Source organism: Eptesicus fuscus, chromosome 9, assembly GCF_027574615.1.
Source record: "Eptesicus fuscus isolate TK198812 chromosome 9, DD_ASM_mEF_20220401, whole genome shotgun sequence".
Lineage (NCBI taxonomy): Eukaryota > Metazoa > Chordata > Mammalia > Chiroptera > Vespertilionidae > Eptesicus > Eptesicus fuscus.
This window is the reverse complement of record NC_072481.1, coordinates 70185356-70205164: the sequence shown is the minus strand read 5'-3', so window position 1 is coordinate 70205164 and position 19809 is coordinate 70185356. Positions and strand designations below refer to the sequence as shown.

General features: G+C 41.7%; 1 protein-coding gene across 5 annotated transcripts in view; it reads left to right on the top strand.

Annotated features, from left to right (window-relative positions):
* EVI5 (ecotropic viral integration site 5) overlaps positions 1-19809 on the top strand; it is a 184877-nt gene that overhangs the window by 40381 nt on the left and 124687 nt on the right. For all 5 annotated transcript variants that reach the window (XM_054721359.1, XM_054721358.1, XM_028129965.2 and 2 more), the window contains exons 3-6: positions 9820-10009; positions 10669-10893; positions 11679-11753; positions 19564-19689. In XM_054721359.1, the coding sequence (XP_054577334.1) occupies positions 9820-10009; positions 10669-10893; positions 11679-11753; positions 19564-19689 (616 nt within the window). The remainder of the gene's footprint in view (positions 1-9819; positions 10010-10668; positions 10894-11678; positions 11754-19563; positions 19690-19809) is intronic.

Here is a 19809-nt window from a genome sequence, read left to right as displayed (position 1 = left end):
AGTTTGGCTTTGTAACCATATTGTTTCCTTTTACATTCTTTTATTTGATTCAGATTTTGCTTTTTAGCAGGTTTTGGGGGTTGAGATAGGAGGATGAGGAAATGGAAAGGGTTGTTTTAAACTAAAGTAAATGCATTTTAATTTTTAATATGTAAACAGGAATGTTTGAAACTTTATATCTTTGTACCTTTTATTTTTGATATGCTAAGCAGGAATGTTTTAAACTTTAATTTATATATCTTTATACTATCTATTATGGTAGTCACTGGCCACATGTGACAAATGAGCACCTCAAATTTTAGTGATTTAAATTGCAATATGCTCTGAGTAAAATATACACCAGATTTCGAAGAGTTGATTTTTAAAAAAAAGACTTATCTCATTAATAATTTTCATTACATGTTAAAATATTTTGCCTGTACTTGATAAAATGTTAAAATGAATTTAACCTGTTTCGTTTTATTTTAAATGCATCTACTAGAACATTTAAAATTATATAGGAGGTTCGCATTATATTTCTCTTGGATAATGCTGACTTAGATCATCTTTAATTTCGTATTTACCACTATTAACATTGGTACCTCAGTTTTCCTGAGCATACGCTCTGTAACATAGCCATGAACATTAAGATAGTAAAAACAGATATTTTTAAGTCTCTGTGTTAAAAATATATGTTAATCATAGGAAGGCCTTTAGATCTTCACTCAAACTCTTAGTTCTTTTTCTTTTCTTTGAGGATTGTTTAACATTTTTTATCAGTTGTCTGATTTCTGGAGGCATATGATGATATAATTAGTTAAAATAATTTATTGTTCTACTCTTTAAGTTAGCTTCATATCATATTTTTTTAAATTAAAAAGTCCAGCAGTTAAGTCTGCAGGACTGCAGGGGAGGACAGTTGGGGGGACCCAGGCCTGTAGGGGAGGGCAGTTGGGGGGGGGACCAGGCCTGTAGGGGAGGGCAGTTGTGGGGGGGACCCAGGCCTGCAGGGGAGGGCAGTTGGGGGAGACCAGGCCAGCAGGGGAGGACAGTTGTGGGGGGGACCAGGCCTGCAGGGGAGGGCAGTTGGAGGGGGACCCAGGCCTGCAGGGGAGGGCAGTTAGGGGTAACCAAGCTGATAGGGGAGGGCAGTTAGGGGCAATTGGGCCGGCCGGGGAGCAGTTAGGCGTCGATCAGTCTGGCAGGGGAGTGGTTAGGTGGTGATCAGGCTGGCAGGCAGAAGCGGTTAGGGGCAATCAGGCAGAGGCAGGCGAGCATTTGGGAGCCAGCAGTCCTGGATTGTGAGAGGGATGTCCAACTGCCCATTTAGGCTCAATCCCACTGGGCGGTCGGACATCCCTCAAGGGGTCCCAGATTGGAGAGGGTGCAGACTGGGCAGAGGGACACCCCCCCCCCATGCATGAATTTCATGCACCAGGCCTCTAGTATATATGTAAAAGCCTAAGTGATCGGATGACTGTTTGACCGTCCGACTGGTAGCTATGATGCGCACTGACCACCAGGGGGCAGCCGCTCAATACAGGAGCTGCCAAGCTGCGGTTCTCGGGTGATACACCTGGAACCAGAGAGGAGGGAGCCCGATTCCGCAGTGCGTCACCCGAGATCCATTTTCTCGTAACCTGGGACCTCTTGGGGAATATCAGAGAGCCAGTTTCGGCCCGATCCTCACAGGCCAGGCCAAGGGACCCCACCAGTACACGAATCTGTGCACCGGACCTCTAGCCCATTTGCTCCCCGCTTCGGGTCTGGCTCCCCACCAGTCCTGTAGCCCATTGCAGAGGTTGTGGGTCTGGCCCTTACAGAAACTTTTCCACTCAGTTAGCTTAATGCTGAGACGTGCAGGACCTACTGGCTGCGGCCCCGATGTCTGGCGCCCCCGCCGGCCCATCCACTAAATACCCATTTCCAGTGGAAGCAGCAAATTTTGCCGCTACTACTCTCAGCTGGGAAACTGGCTGTGGCTTCCCTCCTTCCTGGTGGACAGTAGTGCCAGCGGTCAACCTCTGGGGAGGGAAGGAGGCGAAGGAGCAGCTCAGGTGTGAAGAAGGAGGTTCCCACCGCCACAGGATGCCGCCTGGGCGGGAGGGCCTGGGCAGGAGCCTGACATTGAGCAGGGTCCTGCCCTCGGCTGACTAGATTCCAGGCTAAGTAAATCCTGTTTGCTAAATAATTGCATTTTGCAGCTAAATGGCCACAAGTCATCAGTTACCGCCAAACTTAGCATAAAGTGAGATGAAAGAAGCGAGACAGATACAGAGAGAAAGTGACATAATATTGGGAGAAGAGAGGAGGGACCCCGATTCCGGATGTGTCACCCAAGAACCACCCTCTCACAATTTGGGACCCCTCGGGGGATGTCAGAGAGCCGATTTCAGCCTGATCCCCACAGGCCAGGCCGAGGGACCCCACCAGTGCACGAATCCATGCACCGGGCCTCTAGTATCTATATAAAGTAAACTCCAAACCATCAGTTTCTGATGGGAGAGGACTGTATGATTCTTTTTGTTTGTTTGTTTGTTTGTTAATCCTCACTTGAGGATATTTTTTCATTGATTTTTTTTTTAAGGAGAGTGGAAGAGAGAGGGAAAGAGAGAGAAACATCGATGTGAGAGAAACACATCAGTTGGTTGCCTCCTGCACTAATATTTTTGGTGTCATATTTAAGAAGACTTTACCTAACCCAAAATTATGAGGATTTACTCCTATATTTTCTTCTTTAATATGCTTGTTCTTGAACTTCATATAAATAGAATCATATAATATATACTCTTTCATCTGTCTTTCACTCAACCTAATGTTTATGAGATTCATCCATATTAATATATATATCAGCAGTTTGTTTCTTTTTATTGCTTAGTATTTCAATGCATGAATATATCACAATTTCATCATTTACTTTCTGGATATTTAGGTGGTTTCTGAGTTTTGGCAATCTTCTATACTAATAAAAGGGTAATATGCTAATTAGACCGGGAGATCTTCCGGACATCCTTCTGAACACAGCCATGGTGGCGGGGCCGAGGCAGAGGCAGTTAGGGGCGATCAGGCCAGGAGGGGAGGGCTGTTTTGGGTGATTAGGCTGGGGGGGGATATTGGGGGCAAGCAGGCTGGCAGGGGGGGCCAGTTGGGGGTGATCAGGCCGGCAGGGGGGGAAGTTGGGGGTGATCAGGCCGGCATGGGGGGCAGTTGGGGGCGAGCGGGCTGGCAGGGGGGCAGTTGGGGGCGAGCAGGCCGGCGGGGGGGAAGTTGGGGGCAAGCAGGCTGGCGGGGGGCAGTTGGGGGCGAACAGGCCAGTGGCGGGGGCGGTTGGGGGCGAGCAGGCCGGCAGGCAGAGTGGTTAGGGGCGATCAGGCAGGTGAGCGTTTAGGAGCCAGTGGTCCCAGACATCCCCTAAGGGATTCCAGATTGGAGAGGGTGCAGGCCGGGCTGAGGGACATCCCCACCCCAGCCCCCATGCGCAAATTTCGTGCACAGGACCACTAGTTATGAATAAAACTTATATGGACTTTCAACTGCAAGTCTTTTTGTGGACATATGTTTTCATTTCTCTTGCTGGGTCATATGAAAATGTATTTTAAGTTTATAAAGAATTGCCAAAGTGGTTGGATTCTTTTTTTTTTTTTAATAAATATTTATTGTTTAGATTATTACAATTGTTCCTCTTTTTTCTCCCCATAGCTCCCCTCCACCCAGTTCCCATCCCACCCTCTGCTCTTACTGCCCCCACTGTCCTCATCCATAGTTGTATGATTTTTGTCCAGTTTCTTCCCACACCCCTTTCCCCCCGAAGATTGTCAGTCCACTCCCTTTCTATGCCCCTGATTCTATTATATTCACCAGATTATTCTGTTCATCAGATTTTTTATTCGCTTGATTTTTAGATTCACTTGTTGATAGATATGTATTTGTTTTCATTTTGTTGTTCATAATTTTTTATCTTTACCTTTTTCTTCTTCTTCCTCTTCTTAAAGAATACCTTTCAGCATTTCATATTATACTGGTTTGGTGGTGATGAACTCCTTTAGCTTTTTCTTATCTGTGAAGCTCTTTATCTGCCCTTCAATTCTGAATGATAGCTTTGCTGGGTAGCGTCATCTTGGTTGTAGGTTCTTGCTATTCATCACTTTGAATATTTCTTGCCACTCCCGTCTAGCCTGCATAGTTTCTGTTGAGAAATCAGCTGACAATCGTATGGGTGCTCCCTTGTAGGTAACTAACTGTTTTTCTCTTGCTGTTTTTAATATTCTCTCTTTGTCTTTTGCCCTTGGCATTTTAATTATGATGTGTCTTGGTGTGGTCCTCTTTGGATTCCTCTTGTTTGGGGTTCTGTGCGCTTCCCGGACTTGTAACTCTATTTCTTTCATCAGGTGGGGGAAGTTTTTGGTCATTATTTCTTCAAATAGGTTTTCAGTATCTTGCTCTCTCTCTTCTTCTGGCATCCCCATAATTCGGATGTTGGTACGCTTGAAGTTGTCCCAGAGGCTTCTTACACTGTCTTCAACTTTTTGGATTCTTTTTTCTTTTTGCTTTTCCAATTAAGTGTTTTTTGCTTCTTTGTATTTCAAATCTTTGACTTGATTCTTGCATTCCTCTAGTCTGCTGTTGGATCTCTGTATATTATTTTTTATTTCAGTCAGTGTATGCTTAATTTCTAGTTGGTCCTTTTTCATATCCTCAAGGGTCTCGCTAAATTTATCGGCCTTTTCTAGAAAATTCTTGAAAAACCTTATAACCGTGGTTTTGAACTCTATATCCAGTTGTTTGCTTTCCTCCATTTCTTTCATTTGTGACCTGTGTCTTTGTCTCCACATTTTGGCTGCTCCCTGAGTTGATAGAGTGGCTTTGTGTGCTAGGTATCCTATATGGCCCAGTGTCTCAGCCTCCCCAGTTACCTGAGTTGGACACTCTTGGTGCACCCCTTTGTGGGCTGTGTGCACAGTCTTGTTGTAGTTAAGCCTTGATTGCTGTTGGTATCACTGGGAGGAATTGACCTCCAGGCCAATTGGCTGTGAGGATCAGCTGTGTCTATGACGGGAGAACTTCTGTGCTGGAGATACCCTTATGAGGCAAGACTTGCTTCAGTGGGGCTTTGGTACTCACTGAGTCTGCCCCCTGAGTGTGTCCCTTATGTATCTGAGGAGTTTTAATCTGGATGGTCCTACTCTGACCCCTGGCTACACTGGCTCTTGGATCTCTCAGGAGGTGCTAATTTAGCCTCTGCCTGAGGCCACCCAGCAGGAGCTACAGAGAAATCTGCAGATTCCTCTTCTTTGTTTGGGTTTTGTAGGTGCCCAGATGAGGCCCAACTGTGAAGCAATGCAAGCTGCTGCGGGGCCTTGGGCTTTCTTTTGGATGTTCTGGGTCTCACTGACTCAGCTGCAGTTTGTTAGGTAAGTTTAGAATTCAAAGGACCAGACTATTCATATACAAAAGCCTCTGAGCTCAGCTTGGACAGGGCAGAGTCTCAGGGCAGAGCAAATAGCATTGGCTTTCTGGGGCGGGATCTCAGGGCAGAGCAAACAGCTATGGCTTCCCATCAGCCCTGCCCTAAGAGGCTCCTGGGTCTCAGTGTCCCGCGGTAATCGCTGTGAGCACCTCTGAGAAAAGCCCCCCTCGAGTTCCACCCGCTGCCAGACAGTCCAGTTTCTCCTCATATGAGTCTGGGTCCCCAGAGTCTCGCCCTGAACTGGAGTTCAGCGCAGTTGGGAGGTTTTGTCTCCCTCCCGATTGAGAAAGCCAGCTGCGTACTCAGTTGCCAGCCCTCTACGCACGTGCGCTTCCGTACCTCTGCCTTCCGCAGCTCCTCTGAGTCTCAGTGTGCTTTTCTCTTTCCTTACAGTCCAGTTCCTCCCCATATGAGTCTGGGTCCCCAGAGTCTCACCAGGAACTGGAGTTCAGAGCAGTCGGGAGCTTTTGTCTCCCTCCCAATTGAGAAAGCCAGCCGCGTACTCAGTTGCCAGCCCTCTCTGCATGTGCGCTTCCGTACCTCTGCCTTCCACAGCTCCTCTGAGTCTCAAGTGTGCTTTTCTCTTTCCTTCCAGTTGTAGAATTTCCACTCAGCCAGCCTTCCTGTGGTTCTCGATGATGTCCGTTTTATCTTTTAGTTGTAATTGTGAAATTGTTGTGCGAGGCAGCAGTTCAGGTGTTTACTGATGCCGCCATCTTGGTTTCTCCCAAAGTGATTGGATTCTGACATCAGTATATGAGTTATAATTGCTCCTATCCTGGGCAACACTTGGTGTGGTCATTCTAACGTGTCCATAGTGTGGTTTAACTTGCATTTCCTCATGACTAAAGATGTTGAGCACTCAATTGCTTATTGGCCACTTGTTTATCTTGTTTTGGAAATTGTCAGTTTAAGTCTTTAACTCATTTAAAAAATGTGTTGTTTGCCTTCTTATTGATTTTAAGAGTTCTTCATATATTGTGGATGCCGTCTTTTGTCAGTTATATATGTTGAAAAATTTTTTTTCAGTCTGTGGTTTACCTTTTTATTTCTCTAACTAGAGGCCTGGTGCACAGATTCGTGCACCGGTGGAGTTCCTCAGCCTGGCCTGCACTCTCTCACAATATGGGACCCCTTGGGGGATGTCGGATCGCTGGTTTCGGCCCGATCCCCGCAGGCCAGGCCTAGGGACCCCACCAGTGCATGAATCCGTGCACTGGGCCTCTAGTATGGATATAAGATCTTTGGTTAATCTCTTCCTGCCCTTCCTCCTCCCTCCTTCCCTGTGAGATTCATCAGTCTGTTCCATGTTTCCATGCCTGTGGTTTCCGCTCCTGCGTTGAGCGTCTGATCCCTGGTGGTCAGTGCGTGTCATAGCTACCGGTTGGCCCATCGGCCAGTTGCTTAGGCTTATATATATATAAATGGTATCTTTTCAAGCACAGAGCATTTTAAGTTTGGATTTTTTATTCATTTTTTTCTTTTATGGTTATTATTTCCTTTTGTCCCATTAACAAATTTTGCCTACTCCAAGGTTGTAAAGACTTTTTCCTGTTTTCTTCAAGGACTTTTATAGTTTAGCCTTTATATTCAGCCCTATTGTCCATTTTAAGTCATTTTTGTATGTCATGTAGGTTAAGGCAGGGACAATATCTCTAAATAATATGATGTCTTTACTTGAAATATTTCATTTATAAATATTTCTCACAATTTTTTCTATTTGTATATGTTATTTCAGTTTCTTCTGAAGGTGAACTGCTTAATCCTTTCCTCTAACTCATTCCATGAATTTCACTTGGCATTTCCTGTCTATTCCGAAAGTTGCAATTTGGCAATGTGAGACCTTTCTGACTCTCTAAAAGCATTCTGTTAGGTACCTTTTCATTTATACTTCCATTGTATCTCATACTTATGTTTAGCTTAGGAAATATCACTAGGTTCTCTTTAACTGAATGTCTCTGTTGATGATAGTGATATAGTTAATTATTTGACATATAGCAAGCATTCAATAAATAATTAAGTGAAACAAAGAACTTAGATAAGGGTTATTTTAGTAAAGTTTGTTTATTTCATTTGGAATTCTTAGGGTTTAGAATCATATATAAAATTACATATGTACAATAATTTTTCTATAAGATATCTTATGATCCGTGGGGAAAAAGTATTTAAAGTCAAAATGTCATCATTAATTATGTTTTTTTAATAAGAATATTTATGGCAATAGTTGACCCTTAATTTGACTGCTGTATACATTTTTTTATTTCTAGCAATATTTGGGACATTTTATTTAAATTATTTTTGCCTTGAAGATGTATTATGTTATCCTATGAATAAGGATAGTTGTTGCCCAATTTATATTATTGTTATTGAATAGGACATCTTGAATTTGAAGGTTTTCTAATATGGGGGTTTTCATTTTATTTCAAATCAGTCAGTATTTTGTGTACTTTACACTGAACGAAATGCTTTTAGGGATATAAAGATGAGTAAGATATAAATCTGTCTCACAAACGGTATTTCTTTCTGTAATCTGCTAAATAGTGTTTGAACTATGTTTTTTTTCTGTATTGGTTTTTAATATATCATAACTTAGTATTGGGAGAATTTCAGAAAGCATATTACTTTCTGAAGGAGTTCCTGGAAGTGAGTGGTAGCCATGTTCAGTATACAAGTAGACGTTTTAGAACCCTTATTTGAATGACATACAGTTTACATCTTTATAATGATAGAGCCATATTTTCCAGTCTTTCTTTATAGTCAGTGTATATATGAAAGAAATAGTATGGATTTGATGTTGTGATGAGTGCTGGGATAGATCTCTAACCTTATCTCAACCCATCTTTCTACAGAAAGGGAAGAAACACAGGGTTCTAAACTCAAAGGCCAACAGGACTTTCTGAATGGAGAGGTCTCAGTTTAACAGTGCAAGTCCACTGATAAATAACAGCTTTTAGTTGGCCTGAGTTTTTGGGCAATTGAGTGGATAAAAGCTCCTGTTCACTATACCTTGTTGTTCCTGTGCAGGATGATGGGGCTGGTTTTGCTCTATCTTACTTTTCAAGAGAATCCAGAATTATACATAAATACAAATAAATGTATGTGTGTGTAAAAAGTAAATGAAGTCTTTCCAATTTTATTATTAGTATTATTCAGTTTTTTTATAACAAGCTGCATGGTCTGAACAAAACACTTTTAGTTATTGATTAGTTATACATGGGTGAAGTAAAATGAAAAAAGAGAAGGAATTTGTTTAATTTGTGTGATTTTTCCTTACTTTTGTTTTTAGTACTGGACACATTGTAAACATGACTAGAGGCCCAGCGCACGATTGAATCGTGCGGGTAGGGTCCCTAGGCCTAGCCTCCTGCGATCAGGGCCATCTTCTGCCTGTTCGCCAGTCCCCAGGCCCAATGCTGCCTCCGCCGCCGCCACTGAGCTTCCAGGCTGTTGGGATCACCAGCTCATCCCCAGCCGCTGCCACTGCTGCTGGGGCTTGAGGCGCTGACGAAGGGGAGCACGGCAGGGGATCTGGGTGCACGTATGTGCACCCAGATCTCTTGAAAAGTAAGATAGAGCAAAACCAGCCCCATCATCCTGCACAGGAACAACAAGGTATAGTGAACAGGAGCTTTTATCCACTCAATTGCCCAAAAACTCAGGCCAACTAAAAGCTGTTATTTATCAGTGGACTTGCACTGTTAAACTAAGACCTCTCCTCCGGCAGAGGCTTTTGGCCTGGAGCCGGTGCAGACAACTGGCTCCCCGCCTCCGATGGCAGGGGAGCCAGGTGTCCAGGGTGTCCAAGGCAGCCCCCCTCAGCGACCGCCAATCCGGCCATTGAGAGGCGCGGGGTGGGGGTGGGGGGTGGGGGTGGGGGTGGGAGTCCCGCCCCCTGTGCCTCTCAATGGCCGGATATGCCACCCGAGTCCCACCCCCCAGCCTCCCTCCGCCCAATCGTAGCGGAGTGATGGTTATTTGCATATTACCTTTTTATTAGGTAGGATAGGATGAGTTCTTCCATAGCATTTGTTATAGCTTTTCCAAGTATAGTTTCTTTTTTCCTGAAGCCCTCCCAACCACTTTTCTCACCAAATTTCTCCAAATTTGAATTTTAATTGGAGATGAAGGGACATTATGATGGGACTAATAGGACTAAAATATTTAACATAATTTACTATTTCAGAATTTGAAATTGCTATGCTTAGATGAAAAATACAGCAGTAATTTTATAGATGTCAGCCAAATGTTACTGAAATTACACCTATTTTAAAACTATGGCTAGATTGCTATAGTGAAACTCTAAAAGTACCATCATTACTTCATCTAGTATCACTGTGAAATTAGATCTTGAGCAATTTTTAATTATGTTTTAGATTGTTAGAGACGGATAGTAAGTCTTTGAAATCTGTAAATGGGTCAAGAAGAAACAGTGGCTCCTCCCTTGTATCAAGTTCATCAGCCTCTAGCAACCTCAGCCACCTTGAAGAAGATTCTTGGATACTTTGGGGAAGACTTGTTAATGAATGGGAAGATGTGCACAAAAAGAAGGAAAAACACATTAAGGTATTCATATTCTTTGTTGAAGTTCTTTCTCTTATCCCAAAGGGAATCATGCGTGGATTAATAGAGGATTAAAATTCAGATTTAACTACTTTCCAAATACTATAATAAAGAAGTGTCCTTTATATGTTTTCATTTATTTGTCCCCATAAAAGTTTTGATTTGTAAATATCAGTTGTTATAGAAGTCTCCTAATTGTAGAAATATATAGGTGAAAATTATTTTAGAGATAAAATTCTATCATTTTATAGATTCAGAAATGAAGTTGTGACATCCTATATCCTTGCATTTTTAGTACGTAACCTGTTGGTTTTTTTTTTTTTTTGTCTGATAACAGCCCTTTATAAGATGATGGTTATTGTACTGCCATTCACAGCTCTGAAGATTATTGAGTCCTTAGTACCTTTAGAGATCATACTTTGAGTGAGATTCTAAGAATTTATAACATTATAGCCCTTCCTTCCCCAGCCAGAACAGGATACCCCTAGGGGCCAAATCTTAGTATTGGTTAAAAGGTTCCCAAGCCTTATTATAAAACTAGCTTTGTGAATTATAAACTTGATAAAAGTCTTCCACTCTATTTCAAACCCCAATAAGTCTTCTTTGGTTTTCAAGGTAGGAGACTTAAATAATTCATTTTAAAATTTTACGTTTATTTTTAGGAACTTGTTCGTAAAGGGATACCCCACCATTTTAGAGCAATAGTTTGGCAACTTTTATGCAGTGCACAAAGTATGCCAATCAAGGATCAGTATGCGGAACTCCTGAAAATGACCTCGCCTTGTGAAAAATTGATCCGAAGGGACATTGCTAGAACTTATCCCGAACACAATTTTTTTAAGGAAAAAGATAGCTTTGGACAGGAGGTTTTATTTAACGTAATGAAGGTAAGTTCTATTTATTTATTTTTCGAAATGAAGTGAATTCTCAGAAGGTTGAAAGTATACATTTTCCATAATGAAGCATGAACTCTCACCTCAATAATCAGTTGCTTTGGCAATAAATTTGGCTTTAGCATAATTTTTGCTTTAATACTGATGCTACATTACAGTTTAGTTTAGAGAACTTATTAGAAGATTCATTACATTGCTCAGTATTAGTTGGCCAAAATCAAATAGCCTAGAAATCACTATACATTGAGAGATCCCCTATGAAAATGAATATTTCACCTTCTATGAGTTTCACTATCTGGGAACAAATTTTTCTACTTGCTGTGGTCAGTGTTATTAAGAGCTCTTAGCCATTGAAAGTTTGTGCCATTGTAATTTTTCTTCAGTATTGCCTTTTCCTTTTCCATAGTATCTTTCCCTTACAACTACCTCTGTGAAATACTGATTTCTTATTAAACCATTTATATTTTGCCAAAGCTTTCTTTACCTTGTGGTCTTATTTTTATTTAATATACATATTAAATTATTTTTAAGTATTTTTACTTCCCCAAGTACAAACTTCTTTCTTTTTTTGCCCTTAGGAGTTGTTAGTTTCTAATTGGGAAATTGTCAAAAGAAAAATTGATGTAATCATTTGCTTATTAAATATTTATAGTATAATATTTACAACAAGCAACTAAGAGTTTTTCTAAAAAAATAGTCTTGTTTTACTATTTTTAAGTTTTTAGAGAAGGAAAGTATAATATATTAAAGTATTTTGAACAATATTTTTTGCTTTTTAGGCATATTCTCTAGTGGATCGTGAGGTTGGTTACTGTCAAGGAAGTGCTTTTATAGTTGGATTGCTGCTTATGCAGGTAAGTTAGTACAAGTGTTAAATGTCCAATTAAGTTATTTATTAAACTTGCATTGAAGAATTTAAAAAGTATCCTTGTTTTTTATTAAATGTAAGTTGCTATTGGGCATTTTTTTCCTAGGCACAATTTAATTAGGAGTATTTAGCTTGCACTTTAAAATATTACTAAAATTGTTGAAAATAACATGCTATAATGTCCTCCACTACATGAAATTTCACCTCTTTGGTATTTACATTTGGACCACAGTATTTATTAAAGCCTGTGTCTACTTTTATTTTATTTTTTTAAATATATATTTTATTGATTCTTTACAGAGAGGAAGGGAGAGGGATAGAGAGTTAGAAACATTGATGAGAGAGAAACATCGATCAGCTGCCTCCTGCACACTCCCTACTGGGGATGTGCCCGCAACCAAGTTACATGCCCTTGACCGGAATCGAACCTGGGACCCTCCAGTCCGCAGGCCAACGCTCTATCCACTGAGCCAAACCTGTCAGGGCAGCCTGTGTCTACTTTTAAATCTTGACTTACATGTCAATATTTAAGGAGGCGTAATCTTTTCTCAACCAAGGAGGACATGATTCAAGTGTTGGTATGCAATGTTATGTTGTACAACATCTTCGGAAATTATATAGGATTTCTATTTGTCATGGAGCTGAGGACTTGTTATAGGCTCTAAGTGTGGTACTCAGTCACCCCAGGGATATGGTATATATTTCTGTTGGCAGTGACTTATTTTGGAGTGGGTTTGGGTGGGATGTTTTCAGAAGTTAGGGACAGGATAATCTTAGCTTTGAAGGGAAATGTCATAGAGTGGTTATCTCTTCAGCCTTGTTAAAAAAAATTAAAAAGTCCATCATACTCTATATTTAGTCTCAGATTAAAATATAGTCTGAAAGGAAACCTTGGAAATAATTTGATTTGAATTATGTAGGCTGGATTTTGCATCTTAATTCTGCACTGAATTCTATGAATTTGGACTAGATTATTTAACCTCTCTCTGAGTCTTAATTAGGCCATATTGTCTACTTTCAGATTCATTGTGAGGGCTATATGAGATAATATATGTAAAAGCCTAGCATGATGTTTGACACATAGTAGATAGGCAATAAAAATTAAATGACTTCCCAAGATTACATATCATGATAGATAAAAGCAGAATAAGATTCAAAAACTGTTTCCTAATACTTTGCTTCAATTAGCTAACAGTTCTACCTGAGTTTTAAAGCTCTATAAGTATTAGGGATGTACACATTTCTGAGTCTCAAAAACTTGATGTCAGAGACACTAGTTTATAATAAAAATGAGTGGTTTTTACTTTGCTTTATAACAGAAGAATTGCACCCAGAAGTTGTTATTGCAGGATATTTCTAACATTAGGTTATAAATAATAAGAAAAAAAACTAGAAATGTTAATGTTGGAAGTATAGCTGTTTTACAACATTGTGATTTTCCTAATTTGTAATTGATTAGTATTGGTAGGCCTTTCACTGTTGGACTCAAACATCCCTGTTATCAGTCCAGGCATTTTTGTCACAATTCTGTTCCTTTTACTTTCATATTAGCTCTGAAATAACATTTGTATTGATGATCTAAAAAGCAGTTTTTCTCTCCTTGAGCTATGAGTCAGTCTCCCAACAGCTGACGTAGCTAGCTCTATAGGATGCCTAAGGAGCCATCACATTTTTCTTCACTACCCTGCAGGCAGGGCTGGTAGCAATACTCACTTTTACTCAGTTACTAAGAGGCCCGATGCATGAAATTTGTGCAAGAGTAGGCCGTTGCAGATGCGGTGGCTGCCTGGATCCCTCCCTCGCAGCTGAGGCGGCTGCCTGGATCTCTCCCTGGCAGCCGGAGGTGGCTGCCTGGATCCTGCCACTGCAGCCTCGGCTTCTTCCCGGAAGGACATCTGAAAGGATGTCCGGTCTAATTAGCATATTAGGCTTTTATTATTATGGATTGATTTACCGTTGTCAGTTGCAGCTAATATACTACCAACACAGTAATTTAATAGCCCAGGGCCCCAAGCTAGGAAGTGTGATACAACCAAATTCAAAAGCCCTTCTCTTTGTTTCTAAAGCTTATTTTCTTATACCCTATGCTGTATTGCCTCCCACAACTAGCAAAAGAATGTTTTTACAGGAGAGGGGGAATTAAGAGATCAACCAAAGGACTTGTATGCATGCATATATAAGCATAACCAGTGTACACAGCCACTAGGGGTGTGAGAGCATGTGCTGGGGGTGGGGGTGGCTGGGGAGAGGTCAATGGGAGACATGTAATGCTATATGTAATACTTTAAACAATAAAGAACTAAAAAAAAATAAAAAGGAATGTTTTTGCTGCCCTGGCTGGTTTGGCTCAGTGGATAGAGTGTCAGCCTGCGGAATGAAGAGTCCCGGGTTCGATTCTGGTCAAGGGCATATGAACGGGTTGCAGGCTCAATCCCCAGTAGGCTTGAGCCTGGGACCCTTCAGTCCACAGATGCTCTTAGGCATCCTATAGAGCTAGCTAGGTCAGCTGTTGGAGGCAGCTGATCAATGATTCTCTTGCATCATTGATGTTTCTCTCTCCACTCTCCCTTCCTCTCTGAAATCAATAAAAATATATTTTAAAAAATCTGTAAAAAATGTTTTTGCAGCATTAGCTTATTTAGTACATGTTGTATTAAAATAGTTAACCCTTTGCACTCGCTTGCTTTTTTCTCGATTCCTTTATTCTACTCGGGATTTAATTTTTTAAATACTCCAGATTTTACAAAGCGCGGCAGTAGAATAAAAAACTGGAGTTTTTTTTTCATACAAACTTATTTATTTGTTTTTTTTTATATTTCAAATTATTGATACATTCAAAGAGTAATTTTAATCTCGATGCTAACCGTGTCGAGTCACACTCGACATCCGAGTGCAAAAGGTTAAAGGTGTTGGGTATGTATGTTTTATGTATATCTTAGTAGTCCTATAAAATTAGGTAGATATTGTCCCCATTAGACCTTTGCAAAAGACATGGATTCTTATTATCTGTCACAGAGAAAATATGTAGCAGCACAGTACTCTAAGACTCAAGTGTTCGTATTTTTTTCTAATAGAAAGGAATAACTAAAAAACAACTGGCTGATTGTTCTTCATATTTATATTTTACTAGAGGCCCGGTGCACGAAATTCGTGCATGGGGGTGGTGTCCCTCAGCCCAGCCTGCACCCTCTCCAATCTGGGACCCCTCAGGGGATGTCCGACCACCCGTTTAGGCCCAATCCCACCAGGATCGGACCTAAACGGGCGGTTGGACATTCCTCTCACAATCCAGGACTGCTGACTCCCAACTGCTTGCCTGCCTCTGCCTGATTGCCCCTAAGCGCTTCTGCCTGCCAGCCTGATCACCCCCTAACCACTCCCCTGCCAGCCTGATCGACGCCTAACTGCTCCCTGGCCGGCCTGATTGCCTCTAACTGCCCTCCCCTGCCAGCCTGGTCACCCCTAACTGCCCTCGCCTGCCAGTCTGGTCACCCCTAACTGTCCTCCCCTGCAGTCCTGGTCACCCCCAACTGCCCTCCCCTGCTGACCCAGTCACCCCTAACTGCTCTCTCCTGCAGGCCTGGTCCCCCCCAACTGCCCTTCCCTGCAGGCCTGGTCCCCCCCAACTGCTCTCTCCTGCAGACCTGGCCCCTCCCTCAACTGCCCTCCCCTGCAGTCCTGGTCCCCCCCACCTGCTCTCCCCTGCTGACCTGGTCTCCCCCAACTGCTCTCCTCTGCTGGCCCAGTCACCCCTAAATGCCCTCCCTGCTTGCTTGATGGCCCACAACTGCCCTCCCCTGCAGGCCTGGTCCCCACCAACTGCCCTACCCTGCAGGCCTGGTCCTCCCCAACTGCCCTCCCCTGCTGGCCTGGTCTCCCCCAATTGCCCTCCTCTGCCGGCCTGGTCACCCCTTTATGCCCTCCTCTGCTGGCCTGGTCATCCCCCCAACTGCCCCCAACCGCCCTCCCCTGCAGGCCATCTTGTGGTGGCCATCTTGTGTCCACATGGGGGTGGCCATCTTGTGTCTTGGAGTGATGGTCAATTTGCATATTACTCTTTTATTAGATAGGATTTGGTGTCACACCTTTTCACTTTGTGACCATTGTTTTAATATTGGAAAAGGATCCAGTGACTTTTTTTCTATTGCCTTTTGATCTTTTATACAATCACTTCAACTTATTTTTTTTTAATATCACAATTTTTTAAACCTCCCCCAATTCCTATATTAATGCTATTACAGAGGGGAGAGGGATGAAACTTTTTTTTAAAATTGATTTTAGAGAGGAAAGGGGCGGGGGAGATAGAAACATCAATGATTAGAGAGAATTATTGATCGGCTGCTTCCCGCACGGCCCCCACTGGGGATTGAGCCCTCAACCTGGGCACGTGCCCTTGACTGGAATCGAACCTGGGACCCTTCAGTCCACAGGCTGATGCTCTGTCCACTGAGCCAAACCAGCTAGGTGGGATGAAACTTTTTTTTTTTTCTTTGCAGAAGGGAGAGGGAGAGAGAGATAGAAACATCAATGATGAGAGTGAATCATTGATTGGCTGCCTCCTGCACGCCCCATACAGGGGATTGAGCCTGCAACTCAGGCATGTGCTCCAACTGTGACCTCCTGGTTCATAGATTGATGCTCAACCACTGAGCCATGCTGCCTGGGTGGGATGAAACTTTTTTTGGTACTATGTTCACAAGAGAAGAAATTTTTCTAAGACAAAAATGGGGAGATTAATTGGTTCATTCGTACTGTAACTGTCATGAGGGGTTGGAGGAGAAGTGGAGAGGGGAAGGTAGTGGTAGGAGATGGGGTTGGAGAAGTGGTATGGGTCATGTCATATAGGACCTATAAGGATTGTGGCTTTTATTGAGGATATGGAAAGACACTAGGGAGGCTTTTTGCTTTGAGCCGTGGAGTGAAATGATTGAAATGATGAATTGAAAGGATCACTCTGGCAGCTCCAGGATGTGTGGAGAATAGATTGTTGGGAAGGGAGCACAGGGAGGCAGCAGAGAGGCCAGTGGGAAAGCCCTGGCGGATGTCCAGACCATGGACTGCTACTCCCTCGATGGTGGTTTGGACTAGGTGTTATGATGAGAAGTGGTTGATTCTTGAGATATTTTGGATGTAGAACCAGCAGGATTTACCGATAGATTGTATGTGGAGTAAAAGAGAAAGGAGGAATGATGACTCATAAGGTTTTTGAGCAGACGTATGGGACAAGTAGTTGGAAATTAGGAGTGTGATTTAAGATGTCTGTTGGACATCCAAGTGGAGATAGAAATGTGCAGGTGGAAATATGAGATGGGAATTGGGGGAAATGTCCAGGCTGATAGATAGAAGAGAGAGACTAAAGGCTATAAAAATGGGTTCAGATGCAGGTAGAATGGTAGATGTGGTGGCATGAGAATGGGCTAAATTTTCTTTTAATTCCTTCTGTTAAAAAATACTGAAATAGCAAACAAGGTTATTAGCTTAGAGACGAGTGGAAGCTTGAGGACAGGGAAGAAAGTTTGAAAAGGTCTAGAATGAGTGATTGAATTAGGGAAATAAAGTATACCAGATAGCATTAAAGATCCACTGAGATTAGTGGTCCTAAATTCATAGTGAGACCAGCCAGCAGGGCTAAGTGTTTTTACTTTACCCACCTAGACACTTTCTGCTGCCTAAATGTAGTTACAGAGTTGGATTTATCTAAAGGTGGAGTTTTGCAGTTGGGATTATAACTGAGAGAGAAAGACAAAGTAATTGTGGAATTAAGTGTGTGAATACATATAACAGTAAAGTGAGCACAGGAGAGAGTTGGGAACAGAGTTAAGGTAGTGCATAAATGAATGAGAGGACTGCAAGGTCAGATCATTGTAAATACTTTATGTACATTAATCTTCACTGCATCCCTGTGAAATAAGTACTAATTATTATACCCATTTGATAGGTGGTAAAGCTGAGCAACTGAGAAGTTAAATAATTTGCTGAAGGTCATACAGCTGTTAGTGGGAGTTGACCCTTAGGTGGTGTGGCTGTAGAGCCTGAGCTAGTAACTGCCTGCCAAGATCATTGGAGCACAGGAAGCCAGAGGTGTCCTAGGCCAGAGGTGTCTTTAATCCACATGAAAATGAGTGTGGTTTGAGGGGATGATCCACAGGTTTGTAGATGCTGTAAAAAAGAGGAGTCATGGGTGATGTCTGCTGGCATGTGTTTCAAGAGAATGGGGACTTAATGCTGTGGAAGTGGCAATGAGGTTCAAGAAGGACTGTGTACCTCTCTACCCCAGGGCTTCTTTCAGTGCTGTGGGAGGTAAAACAGCCACCTCGGGAGAGAGACAGGTTTTGGTGTCAAACTGTTCTTAAGGGAAAGCCAGATTTCAATTAGAAAAGAAGGTGAAAGAACATTTGGTAAGAGATTGAGGATATTGTTAGGATATTTTGTTGATGGCAGATTATGAGTTCTAGAAAGTTCTGTGGAAGAGATTTTGGGAAGGTTGGAAGTGGGGTTAAATTAGGGGAGCAGTAGAATCACATAGGATGAGAATTCTGGGATTTTTATTTATTTATTTTTTTCAGTTACTGACTTAATGGAGTTGTAGGGCTTAAGAGGATTAATGAGGATGGTTGCCAAGGCTGAATTGAGGCTATGTGTGTTGGAAGGAAGGGAGGGAGGGAGGAAAGGTTTTGCCAAGAGTAACTCTTGGGTCCTGTCTTGGTTGTGTCAACATGGCCAGGAAAAATGTATTATTACTGGAAGCAGTCTTCAGTGAGAAGAATGCCTAGAGATCCTTTGAGGTTTCCTCTTTTGAAACACACTGGTATAATGTGAGTGAATGAGCATTAGAGTTTTATCTTTTTGAGAAAGTTGACTTAATAATTTAGATAAGTGTTATTTGCTTAAGTATTATGAATATCTGTGTAGCTCTTACAGAGCTTTTACATTCATTATCTTATTTGATATAATTTTCTAATGAGTTACATATAAATTGTGAAGTTGATATCATTAAATCCCAATTACAGAATCTTTGAAAATGTATTTTAAAAGTTCTTGTAACACTTATACCATATCAATTCTGCTCAGAATGTTTAAAAGGGTTTCCCATCTCACTTAAGGTGAAAGTCCAAATCCTTATAGTGGCCTCCAAAGCCTGTGTAATTTGGTTCCCTGTTACTTATCCTCCATAACCTAACTACCACTTGTAACATTACTCCTACTTTATTAGTCCCCTGTTTGCTGTTCCTTGAGCATGCCAATCTTTATTCCATTTCAAGGCCTTTATATTATTCTCCTAGGACTGTTTTCCTCAGTTGTTCCCTTCAGTATTCTGCTCTTCTGCTCAAATGTTTTAAAGGCACTTTCCCTGACCTAGGTAGGGAAAGTAAATAGCATCTCCCCAGCTTTTCCTGTTACTCTACTTTGTTTTGTTTTCATAACACTCATAGCCATCTGACATATATTAATTGATTTCTTCCATACATTGTCCTCTCCTCTCACAAGAAATTACAAAGTTGCTGAGTATAGCAATTATGTTTATTTTGTTAACTGGTAGAGAGAGAGGGGTGGGGGGAAGCTAGCAAGTGAGATTGTTAGTCTCAGAGGTTGTTAGAGTTGTCTAACTTTTCATTCGCTGTGATACATGGGAGATTAAAACCTTCTGATTTTTAGTCTGTTGATCTTGACATTGTATCACATGGCCACTCAAAAACAGTGTTTATAGTTGGATGGGTACTTAGTTTAAATAGACTTTAACTTACTTGTATATCACAGAACATTAACCTAATGTTGATTTTTTTCTCCTAATGTAGATGCCAGAAGAAGAAGCCTTCTGTGTATTTGTTAAATTAATGCAAGATTATAGACTTCGTGAACTTTTTAAACCAAGTATGGCAGAATTGGGCCTTTGTATGTACCAGTTTGAATGCATGATACAGGTAAAAGTGTAGTGTTAAAAAAAGGCATATTGCCTTTATATTTTGTCATCTTGGTTTGAGTGATACCTGAGCATATTTTAATGTTCAAAGCATTACAGCAATTGAAAAAAAAATAGCCTC